The sequence below is a fragment of the Trachinotus anak genome, unplaced genomic scaffold (genome assembly GCF_046630095.1).
Source record: "Trachinotus anak isolate AG129_WGS33_773 ecotype Australia unplaced genomic scaffold, CSIRO_AGI_Tana_v1 ptg000016l, whole genome shotgun sequence".
Classification (NCBI taxonomy): domain Eukaryota; kingdom Metazoa; phylum Chordata; class Actinopteri; order Carangiformes; family Carangidae; genus Trachinotus; species Trachinotus anak.
The window spans coordinates 19,446,734-19,459,597 of record NW_027273867.1 but is presented as its reverse complement, the minus strand read 5'-3'; the positions used below and the strand labels follow the sequence as shown (position 1 = coordinate 19,459,597).

The 12,864-nt window shown below is 43.5% G+C and overlaps 1 protein-coding gene across 1 annotated transcript in view; it reads left to right on the top strand.

Moving 5' to 3' along the window:
- The window catches only part of LOC139634054 (ephrin type-A receptor 7), a 146,509-nt gene that overhangs the window by 97,686 nt on the left and 35,959 nt on the right, over positions 1-12,864 (top strand). Inside the window, exon 5 of the mRNA XM_071500291.1 lies at positions 1,693-2,022. Coding sequence (XP_071356392.1) covers positions 1,693-2,022 — 330 coding nt within the window. The remainder of the gene's footprint in view (positions 1-1,692; positions 2,023-12,864) is intronic.

The following is a 12,864-nucleotide window of genomic DNA, read 5'->3' as shown; positions in this document are numbered from 1 at the left end:
GAGGGCCAGGAGGGTTTTAATAAGAGACACTCCGATTTGAAGATGAGAAGAGAGAAGGGAAACTCTGAGGGAGTCCAAAGCCGAGAAAGCATGGAAGTAGAGAGATGTGAATAAAAGGCCCAGCTGTGTCTACATCTTGTGTGTGTGTGTGTGTGTGTGTGTGTGTGTGTGTGTGTGTGTGTGTGTGTGTGTGTGTGTGTGTGTTTTCACAATGTGAATGCTCTCTGGGCTTACGTAACTCTGTGCTCCACGTGTGTCTGGGAGCAGGGCGCAGCTGTGGTGTGTGACGTGTTTGACAGCACGCACAGAGCAGCACACCTTCACTTATTCATTACGCAGCACATGCACACACATACACGGACACATATAAAATTCATGTCCTTTAATGGACCTAAGCTCTATTTAGCCTCAGTGTGCAAGTACCTGCAGGAAAAGGCAAAGGTCAGTCAGGACACCGACTTAGTGATGAGGTACAGTCCTCTAGCCTCTAGTCCCTCACAGTCCTTTAAAAACTGGACTGTATATTTTGTGTTTATCTTCTCTGTCACATATGGTGGCTGATTCCAAAATGTGCTAGGTTTTAAAGTACTTGCAAAGCCCTGTGCATCAGATAATGGTCTAAACGGATGGATGATATAATTTTGCTGCAGAACTCATTGGCTTTGACAACACAAGGATAATCCAGAGACATGTTACAATTGTCCTTATTCTACTGGGGTGTCCTTGTTTTACCTCAAGTGTCCCACCACACATTTTGACATACACAGCCTTATATTAGACAGCTCAGACTTTTGCTATGTATCCGGCATATCACAACCCGCATATCACATTAGATTTATGTTCCAGGAGAGTTAAAAGCCTTCTCCATGGAAACTCAGTTTTATTTACTGATGATAAATGGAGGTTTTGTTCCACAGAGCACTGTTGACATCACTACATTACAGACAAACTTGTAATCCTCTTTTAGTTCAAGTCGTGGTCCCAAGTGTTTTGCTATTTCTCTGCGTCATCTCTAATCCCTCCTCCATCTCAGTCCAGTATATGTTTTTTTTTGTACCCCCACTGCCTAACCATGATAATGCCAAACATACTAGTTTATCGCAATAAACAACTCACCATTTTCAATTGCCCCTCCCCATAAGAGTCAAGTGGATCTCATCAAAACAATTATTTCTTAACACCAAATCCAGGATAAAACAGGATTATCATAGCGTGATGTGCAAACTGAGTCAGTGCATGCAATCACACTGTAATACCCAGTGGACTTAGTCCATCAGTCATGTGAAGAATCTCATGCTTCAGCATCATGATGTTTGAATTATGTTAGGAAGTCATGCAGGTGATTATGTTGCACTCTAAACATGTTGTTAGTTCAGTCAATGCTTTTTCCAGATTCATCTTTACAGTTACAAAGAGGACACTAGGAGGTGCTCTTTCAGTCCAACAGGAGTGAAAAAAAATTGGGAGTAAAAAAATCATTGCTGCAGTTTGTGAATGTATCTAAAAACAGTAACTCTGATTATTTTTTTGTCCTGATTATTAAGCACAGTTATTGTTTATTCTGTGGTGTTTCTTCTTGATTCGGCAAATTGTCAGTTGAAATTGCTGGATAATAATAGCTGAGGATTATTGAATTAGTCAGAGTTTAAACAATAAACCAAAATACAATTTCCATATTCTTGTCTCTCTCAGGGCCCCCGTCCCCTCCTAGAGATTTGGTCTACACCCTGAAGCAGTCCACGCTTATCCTGGAGTGGGCGGCACCATCCGACACAGGCGGCCGGGTGGATCTGACCTACAGTGTGGGGTGCCGGCGGTGTGTCGGGAGGCAGTGCGAGCCATGTGGAGCAAGTGTTGGCTTTGTGCCTCAGCAGGTCGGCCTGACGGAAAGAACGGTGACCGTGGTTAACCTTCTTCCCAACACCAACTACACGTTTACTGTAGAGGCCTTAAACGGAGTGTCGGAGCTGTTGCCCAACAAGAGGTTCTACACACAGGTCAACGTGTCAACAAGCCTTCCTGGTGAGTCACAGTTTGATCTTTAACTGCAGCCTCACGGTCACATACACACACAAAGACATGCGTAGGGAAGGAGCAGTCTACATTTTAAATTACACTCCAAGTCTGCACAGTCAGAAACTAGAATTACACTCAGTAGAGTTCATACCACCACCAAGGCCAATCAATCCAAAAATGATTTCCTGAGAAAATGACGAAAATGTTGAAAATTCCCTATCTGGCAATGTAAAGGAAAGCCATGAAAAAAATTCCTGGATTTGCACCTTTTAACAAGATTTGCAGCAAAATGTAATGGTTGATTCTTCCCTGACCCATGCCCCATCCCTCCACCAAGTTCAGTGTAAATGGGTTCTGTACTTTTTACGTAATCCTGCTGACAAACAAACAAACAGACCAACAAACAGGCAGACACGGGTCAAAACACAACCTCACAGCTGAACAAGAATGAGGGCACGCTGCATTTCCAAAAAGATCATGTAACAAATGTACTCAACTGGGACAGAGCAGCACACTTGGATGTCTCTGAAATGTTTGCCGCAGTCAGACTACATTATGTGTGCACTAAAGTTGTATTTTAAATCAACTTGCACGCATGGATTACTCAGTTTGAGTATCTTACAGTAGGCTAAATTTTATTTTCTTTTGCTGATTTGACAATTTGCTGTAAAGTTTAGGTGGAATTTGCAATAATACTGTATTTGTGCTATTGTGCTATAGAATATTGTTGTGTTTGTGTTATGTGGAAAATAGTATCTCCATTACTGAGTCTGGCTGAGTCTCTTACAGCATCCCATCTTAAAAAAAAAAAAAAAAACAACACAATAGCTTCATTTATTAAATATGCTACATTTGCTGTGGTAATTTGCATATTTGACTCCTGTTTGCTAAAGATCTCTAAGGTTTTGTTTTGTAAAAGCACATAAATTTCTTATGACATTAGTGGAAGTACTTGTCAATTCAGCAAGGGTAGGCTGCTTCTGCTACACTCATGCAAACACACACACACACTCAGAAGACAGCTATATACATACATGTAGATACTTGCAGGCACTATGTACATTTCCCTGTACATAAATAAATGTATATACACTCACAGAGACACTGTGACCTTTGAAAACGGATGTAATTTATGTAGATTCTCAGAGTGCACACTGCAACATACAGCACAGCACACATGGCATTCAAAAGCAGAGTGATTTTCATTTATGTGTTTGTGAAGCAGCACAAACTCCCAACATACACACTTCCTGCCCATACTGACAGTGTGCCGGTCATTGCCGACAGAGCAGAAAGTCTCGCCGGTGGAGGTGATCTCATTTTCATCAGCAGCAGTCTTCAGCAGGCCATTAGCCGGGGGCTTGAAAAAGCACTTTGCCAAGTAGCCCTGTCAACCAGCTTTGCAACAACGCTATATGTGGGAGCTCAAGTGTGAAAAGACCAAACACACACACACACATACACAAAAAAAATGTACACACATTCTGAGCACCGACAAAAACCTCCTTATACGCAAATGCACACATACACTTATCTGTCATACCCGCTGTGCATGCTGTTGAGAAAGCTTGTTTACCCATCGAAAATGGTGAAAGAAACCTGATTCTGAAGACTGAAGGCATAATGAAGCAAATGAAGTGTGATGGGGAGAGAAAGTGAAAGGTGCAGCACAAGGAAGCAGGTGAAGGAGAAACAATGAGAAAGTGAGAATGGCAGAGTGTGTGTTTTTTTTGTTTTTTTTTTACCACTAACTGGAAATTAGCTTAGAGAAATGTGCTGCATAATGAATGGAGCACTGCTAGTCATATGTGAGTGCTGGGATGGCAGCAGCATTTAACACGGGTCTCTGCTTAGTTTCATGCCACTTAAAGGTGGAAGTTTGTTTATAATGGCAAAGGGACTTCCTTCACTTTTAATGAAAGATGTGAGATGTTTGCATGTGAATAAAGAAATCATGCGTGGAGTTTTTAAACTGGTGTGTTGAAAGTGTGGCTCGCGACTGAGATGTGCATCTGTATATACAAAGAGGGTGGATTTAAGTAGATTGATGTTGAGTATTCATAATGAATAGGAGTGTGTCTCTGTGGCCCTGATCCTCTTGCTGACCAACTGTAAATGTTACGTAAGTGTAACATCTGGACATCTGGACCACACAGGGTGAGGGAGTAGTGCACGGACAGCTTTGTGTGTGTGCACTAGATCTCTATTCAATATCAGTGACATGTGGCTAAGAGTTAATACCACTGCAACTCCCCTTTAAGTTTGCAACTGCAGTATTTTATTAGAAAAGTAATTTTGTTTTGCAAAGGTAATACATTTCTTTTTTCTTTTTATCCTTTATTTACCCTTTTCAGCACGATTGCATTCCACTAATGGCATTTCTTATTAAAACTTGAAACTGCATTAAGTACTAAGGGCCTGAGAGACACAATAAAGGCTCAGAAATACAGACGTACCATCAGTGCAAAAACAGGTCATGGCTAGTTTGTTAAGTTCTCTGCTTGATTCACCAGTCAGTGAAAAACATCCACTTCTGGTTTTATGAGACTCAGGATTACTCAGATAATCAAAACAACAGGCTTATAAAGGTGAAAGACATTATAAGTTGTGAAATGAGTGAAATGTCATCATGAGTGACCCCGTTGTGATACACGGAGTAAATTGATTCCATGTTATTTTGAATGTTTTGCCCACACCCAGGTTGTGTTGTTTGGTTCTGAAGATGTCTTGCTGTGACTCAAACCAAACCACTTTATCTGCCATCAGCTGAAATCTATGATAGAACAGCTGACGGTAACCAGGCTAACAAGCTGCATCTTCAGCTCCCTGAGGGGATTTAGCTTACAAAACACCCAAAGCTCCAAGGTTAGGGACACTAAATCAGAAAAGGACAAACCTGTGGTGATTTTTTTTTTCTCCATCCCCACAGTTCTTTCAACCTTTCTCCTTTTTATCTCCCCTTCCCTGTCTGTCTGTCACGTCAGCAGTTGCCATGCCGTTGATTTGTCGTTATTATGGGGTATTAGGGTGTGAGTTGTCCCACTAACCGTGTCATCCAGAGGGATTGGACAAGGGGTTAGGAGAGTGTGTTTGCAGGGGTTTCAGAGGACTTTCCGTGTCAGGGAGGATTTAGACTGACATTTGGTGTGGGGTGTTTAATGCTGCCTGTGTGTGTGTGTGTGTGTGTGTGTGTGTGTGTGTGTGTGTGTGTGTGTGTGTGTGTGTGTGTGTGTGTGTGTGTGTGTGTGAGTGTCCGAAAGAGAGAGAGGGAGAGAATAAAAAAAAAATGGTGCTTTGATTTTGACATGTATGTGCATGTCCGCTTTTGTTAAAAGACCTATGGTTTCCACTAATAATAGCAGAGCATGGTTCACATCAACAGCTAACCACCTAAAGATGACATGAAGCAGCTCATCTCGATGGACAGCTCTCCCTTCGGGTCATGTGAGGTCGGGTTGTGTAAACGTTAGAGGGCTACAGTGGAGCTGGGACTTTGTTCAGCTATTTAAGGCAAGGGATATATTTTCATTAATATGGTCGACATCTTCTACATAAAAAAAGATTAAAACTTGAGATGGATGAACCTCATAAATTCTATTAATGAAAATATTATTTAACCAAGCATATAAATGCATTGCCTTCTGGCAAACTGCATCCCTGACAATAAGGTATAATAAGAAAGTTTTAGTTTCATCTTGCCCTCTGGTTTCATTTCCCCATCTGTTTCTTGTTGTTTGTATTTAGATTTCTCATGTAGTTGGTTAAACATTTTTAATCTCAGTGAAAAAACTTAATATAAAATGGCATCAATAATCTACATCTGATCCAAAAACATTAACACTACTGCAACTCTGAAGTCTGATATTTCAGCATGTGTTATCTGTTGCCACAGGAGACGACCAAAACTTTCAAGTGAAACAAGAGACAAACCCACAACTTTTACTTCCTGCTGCCCCAGACTAAATCCATAAGGACTCTGTGTGTCTTATTTTCTCAGCGGGGTGAGGTAGACAGATTTTTACAGCAGTATTCTTGTGGGTGAGGCTGATCAGAGCCCGTGTACGCTCTGAAGTGAGGTAGCTCACCTGCAGGAGTGGAGCTGTAATGGCCAGAAATCCTGTGCAGCCAGGTCAGCTACAGACATTCCTCCACAGCCCCTCAGCCTTGTATCTGTACATGTGTGGGTGCCTCCACACCAAGACTTTACACCATCAAAACTCACTGACCTTTATAAATACTGCAGCAGGGATTTGGAACAAAGCTAATACACACCAGCACACACACTCACTCTCTCACTCTCTTTCCCTCTTGCCACCTCATCATCTCTTTATTACTTTCTGTCTTTTTTCCACCCTTCCTCCCTCCTTCCTCCCTACCTCTGTATGAAGACCTCTTCTTTTTTTACCCTCTATTTCCCTTCCTCATTTCCCCCACCGTATCCTTTCCTGCTCTCCATATCGCCTCACTATTCTTGGATAGTAATTTCTCTACCTCCTCCTCCCCATGCCTCTCCATCCACGACCACTCCTCCCACTATCTTCTCTTCCTCTCGCCGCCTGCCTTGACTGCTGCCCTCTTCCTCCTCACCTCTGCGCTTCTCTCTACAGCTCTCTCCCCAAACTTCTCTCACCGTACCGCATTTGTTTTCCTGGGCATGGTAAGCTTGTTAGCAGCGGGTGGTACGGTTTAGCTGGCAGCTGAGGGCCAAGAACGCCCGAGGATTTAAGAGCACAGTATGAGCTGAGGGAGAGAAGGTGCTATTTTATGTCCAAATACTCCAAAACCACACACACAGACACACAAGGGGTCAATTAACATCTATGCACAGTGAGATTTTCTTTCTCAGCGGAGGAAAAGCATCGAAAACAGCATTTTAAGTCTTGTGACATTAATACCCTCCATTAAAAGCAAATACAAATTAAATTCTTTTAAAGTATCTCGAACTGGATGCTCACACATGCACAGTGCAGGGATGGATTTCTCCCAAACAGATGGGGGCTTTATCAGGACTCTCCAGGCCACCGAGGGGGAGGAGGGAGGTTTGCATGGTGTGTCAAGGATGGATGGATGGATAAAAGGGGAAGAGGGAGTGGGGGGGATATGAAACATGGCTGGAATTGCGTGAGGAGATGGGGTATGGGCTGGGTAAATGGGGGATCAGTTTTGCCCAGGGCTCATGGAGCCCCTTATCCAGCTGTGGATTAGGGATGTATATATGTGTGTGTGTGTGTGTGTGTGTGTGTGTGTGTGTGCTCTGGGTGCACCAGGCCGTGTGTGTTTGTGACAGCACTTTCATGTCTGTGCTCTACCATGCTTGCATGCCATACGATCTGTTCATGGCTTCATGCTTGATTTGTGTACATGCAAGAAAGGATGCGATAACGACATCTTGCCTCAGCATTGTTCCTTATATGTGCATTTGTGTGTACATGTGTGTGTGTGCGCGTGTGTGTGTGAGAGAGAGAGAGAGAGAGACCGAAACACACTTGGGTTGAATGTCTCGGCCCCCAGTGGTTCATCCAAAGCCCTTTAGCTGAGGCAGGGAAGAGGAGAGGGATGCAGGACGGCTGTAGAGATGGGGTGGAGGTGCGGGTCAGGGAGGAGGAAGGATTGGCATTTCAATATCCTGAGAGGATTACTGGCCGGGCTTTAGATGGCTGGTCCCTGTGGAGTTACATGGGTCTGAGAGATGGAGGAATAAAGGGAGGAGCGAAGAGAGGGATGAATACAGAAGTGGAGGGATGGGGAGAGGTGAGCAGTGTAACATTATGAGCAGAATGCCTTGTGGGTGCAGAGGTAAGGATGCACAGGGGTGAAGAGCAAAAGCAAAAAGTACATGGATTTCCTCAAAAAATGATGCACATGCAGTGAAAACTTTTCTTTTTCCCACTGAACTATGTGGAGTTGTCTGGTGCTTTAAACAAATCAAGTATGTGGGAAAACTGAATAAGTAGTGTACTGTATTTAAAAGTGCTTGTGTGTGAATAGAAGTCAGGAGATGAGAGGAGGATGTAAAGGTAGAGAGATAAAAGGGGGGGAAATAGAAAGAGAACTGAAAAGAGAAGGCGAGGCACACCGCAGGATATATGGTTATAAGAATAAAGCTGTGAAGTTGAAGGAATCAGAAATTTCGAGGGGTTGTGATGGGATCCTGGTAAGCCAAGTAGAGTCAAAGGAAATGAGCAGAAATGGCAGCAGTAGCTCAGGAGTGACAGAGCACTGCCCATGCCTCAGCATCGTCAGGGTTATATCTGCTTCTTACCCTGCTTATACTTTGGAAAGCTCCCTCCAGAGCCGCAGGGGACCATCCTCATTCAGCCGCTGTCACAGGTGAAATAAAACTCCTCATGACAAGTAAACTGAACATCATGTGTAAAATCAGTGGAGTGGCCCTTTAACGCGATGTAACATAAATGTGAAGGATGTGTGTTTAAATGATGGATGGAAGATGAGAAGTGAGGCAGCTGGAGGTGTCTCTGCCTACTGATCCAGCACCTCATGATTTTCCAAGAACTCTGATTGACTCCTGAGCACACGTTTCACTTTGACTGTCTGAATATTTATGAGTTTAAGCCTGAATTAATTTGGGATCACACCCTCCCTGCATTGTGACAGGAAAACTGTCGGCTGATGTTTTTTCACTGAATGAGTGCTTCTCAACTGTGAAAGTACAAAACTACCACTTTGTCATTTAGTTTCCAATAGCCTTTTTTTTTTTCTTCTTCTTTGTCTTTCACACCTCTTCACCTTCTCTGCACTCCTCCCCACCTCCAGCCCTCTGCATGGAGGCGTTTGGATTCTTTTTGCCTCCTTAATTAGAAGTGATGGGAAGGTGAGGCTTCAGCAGGCACCAAATGAATAGAGTCATCAAGCTACTTTTCAGGACTATAGCCCAGCCACTTAAGACGCTTTGTCACCCTGTGATGGAAATTTTAATTGCCTACCTCTTGGCTTATAATTGGAGTCTATGAAGAGGCACTCTCGGGTCTTTAGTGTGTGTGCTCTGTATGTGGATTTACAGGCTGTTTCTTGTTGTTCAGGGAATTTTAGTGTTCACTTAGGAACAAAAACAAAGCTTAGAGGTGGTTGATGGCACACACAGTGTTATCCTCATAATCAGAGTATTATACAGGGCTTAAGGGCTTTCTTTGATTCACATCTTTTGCCAACCCCCCCAAGGAGGGGAGAGAAACAGGTGAAAACACAAACTCTTCTCGTCGCAAAGACGCTAGAAAGAAAAGTTCAGACTTCAAGAATTCTTCTTTTCTCTCTCAATTTCTCCTACTTAAGTTCTTCATCGCGCCTCTGTTGTGAGACGTTGGCTGCGTTTGTGTGTGCATGCCATCTTTGTTTGTTGCCGGAGGGGAGGGGAGGGGGGGTTGGCGGGGCCATGCTGTGCGAGAGAGAGAGTTGTGTAGAGATGCAGCTGTCTTCCTGAATGACAGCATACTGCTCTCTGATACAACAGTGGGGGGGCGGGTAATAGAGACACACACACACACCTTTTTTTCATTTACTGTGCATCTTTTACATAATTTTGTCATCATATATACACATTATATTCTGGACTTTAGACAGCTTTTCCCTCCACACTGTCACATGGTGTTCTCATCTTGCAGCACAGTTGATTCTTTTCTTCTTTTCTTCATCTCTGCTGTCCCTCTCACAGTATACACTCTATGTGATCACCACCTTCTCTCAACACCTTGGACTGCACTTGAACTGTGTAGTGTAGTAAAGGAAAGTGGATATATAGGTGTGTGTGTGTGTGTGTGTGTGTGTGTGTGCATGCATTTTCTCTCATTGTAAATCTGTCAGGGCAGAGACAGATTTCCTCACCTTCTTAGCCAACCTCACCTGCAGCAGGCTTAGGTCAGCCACTCTGTGTTTGTGTTTTTGTGAGTGTGTATGTGTGTTTGAATATAAAGATCACTAATGTTTTTAATTGCATCTATTTCTAGGGTGCAAAAATGCTTCAGCAGTTCATTGCAAGTTTATATTCAGGACTTGGTGTTTTTTGCACAGCTGTTTTCTTTTGATCACGCTCTTTTGAATAACATCATACAGTGAGATTCTCTTTGTCTTGCTCCCTCGCTCGCTCGCTGTTCTGGCCTTTTCTCTCCGCCCACCTACTGACTGACACATTTAATCAGGCCATCACTGAGGCTTTCTTCTGTTACGCAGACACCAGTATCTCACACACACACAAACACACACAAACACTCTTAGGTGGATCAAGTCCCTGAAACATATAATTTTGTAGTTTAGATGGAAATGTGCCCTATGCAGGTGTCCTCCCTGCACCATCTCTCCCCCTCACAGACAAAAATATACAAATTTGTGTGTGTGTATGTGTGCGTTATATCTAGGCGAAACTCATTCCCTCTAAACACCTCCCCCTCCCCTCTTCTTCCTACACTGATATGAATGATTATAACCACAGATGATACCTGTCTCCAACTGCATCTGCTCTCCCTGCCTCTGAAACTGGATCCTTGCATAATATCATTTTTCCTCTTCTTCTCTCCCACTGTTGCTCATCCCTGTGCTCCTGTTAATTGTGTGTATGCATGTGTGTTTAGGGTGATGCGTTCAGGCAGTTGGATGCTGCTAGGTCAGGGGGTGACAGGTTGCCAGACAGCGCTCCACTGCAGGCTGATAGCCACATATTGAAACAGCAAGACACGGTGCCAGATAGTGTGACCTGGGCAGGGCAGCTGCTCTTATAAACAGCATCATTAGATTAGGACGCAATCACATGCATGCACTTAAAATCACTTAGTGAACAGTGTGATGAAACGATTTATACATGCCAGCCTGCTATAGTTAGCCACCTTAGCATTTGTCAGTCAATAAGGAAATGTTAACAGTGTGTGGTTTTGTACAAAAATATTTTAAAAACTATAATCCAATGCCTTCTTTGAAGCAATAATAGCCAATCTTTGCATCAATGTCCACACCATTATGTTGTATTATGCTGTTAAATGAGTATTAGATTTTTTTTTTCCTTGGTCAGATCAGAAGCAAGATTGCTTTCAATTGTTGGTGGTTTCATTGCAGCAGTTTGATGTAATTGTGCAAGTTTTTTTTCTTTTTACATCAAAACGCTGCTGAACACCTGCTCCCTGTGTGCTTTTAATTTAGGCAGTACAAGGGATGTGCTGCTTCAAGGTCAGCATCTTCTACTTCAGTATTTCTCCACACAAATGATACGTGAAAGTGTGCAGTATTGGAATCTGGGTTCAGACAGTCAAGTGTCTGTCAGCTGGATTTTTTAACTTCATTAACTACTGTTAATGCAGTGACACATTATTCATATTCTGACAAGCTTTTCTTTTTTCTTTTTTTCTTTTTTTGCACTGATCAAAGGTTTAGCTCGTGGACACAGGTTACTTCAAAGTGAAAACGAGTGAAACCATTTTAACTTTAATGACTTTATTAAAGGCATTCACGTCTGAATGCACTCTCCACTTGGATTTTGGAGCCATTGACAGGAATGCTTATGGCAGTAAGTGTGTAAAAAGCCCCAGGAATAGCCAAACCAGAGGAAACTAAAATGTTCCCACTCCTCAGCTGTCAGTCATGTAAATCGCTGCACATCAGTTTAACTCCAGGTAGAAGCCAGGGGTGTTGTGCCCAGAGGGAATGGCGCACTTGCTTCCTGTTAACCCTTTGAACATAAGCAGGCCTGACAGATCCTCTCAATCTCTCAATCGTTCCTGCCGTCAAGTTATAGCTGCACATGTCGTCTTTTTATTCTGAACACACATGCAGTCGCTCGCTCTCTTTAATATGCATAGGCACACAGAAGCGTGTAAAGTTGCACACATGGCAGAGATGGTAAGAAGTAGAACAATGAAACCCCCCTCCTGGCAAGATGGATGTCATCTCAGCAGAGGCACAAACAGGCCTGTGGGGAACAGTGGATTCCCCCGAGAGACGGAGCCGTTTCGGGAAAATGGGGAGATAAGGAGATTGAGAAGATGGTGAGAGAATTTCCAGAGAGAGGAGCCATATAAGTCAGGAAGAGGAGGAGGAAGAAGAAAAAAAAGTCAGAATGACTTTGGGACGTTCAGCCATGCTTGTGCTGTCGCCCCCGGGGAGAGCAGCTCCTCTGCCTGTCTCCTTTGATAACGAAACAGAGATGCCAGTTGCACCTCAGCTGCCTCTGTACACATGGATGCGAGAGCCTACAGCAGCAGCTGCCATTTTGTGCCAAAATCTATTCATAGATCTACCTGCCATAGAGACCTGAGCATGGAGCTGCAACATAACCCCCCCCCCCCCCCCCCCCCCCCCCCCCCCCAGTCTGCAGAAAGTCAGGATCTAGTATTGAAGGCTGGGTCTGAATTGGAACTTGTCAAGAAATATGCTCACCTCAGCCTTTTCTTTGCTGAGAGCGAGTGAGGACCACCTGTGCTCGTGTCTGCATCAGTGGTTATGCATGGATCAGTGTACGAGCACAGTGTTTACAATATAGCACACTGTGGCTGGGACTTTAAAGAGTAAGATATTAGAGGAAACACTTAAAGGTCCCATATTTCAGACTTTTTCTGTGTTTTTTTTGAAGTGTTGATTTCCATAAGAAGATATATTTGTGGTTACCAAAAACCCTCACACTGTAGTTTTACATCTCCTCCCTCAGGCTTCTCTCTGAAGCTCTAGTAACAACAGGTCAGTCAGCCAATCGGAGGGGAGGCTCAGAGCCTCGCTTGTGATTGTTTGGCTGTTTTCTCAGTGATTGTATAGAACTATAGCGTATTTCAGGTACACACGGTTAGGCTGGTCTTTCAGTTAGGCTGTGCTTGGGGCAAGGCTGAGGAGGGTGACTTCGTCATTGTGACATCA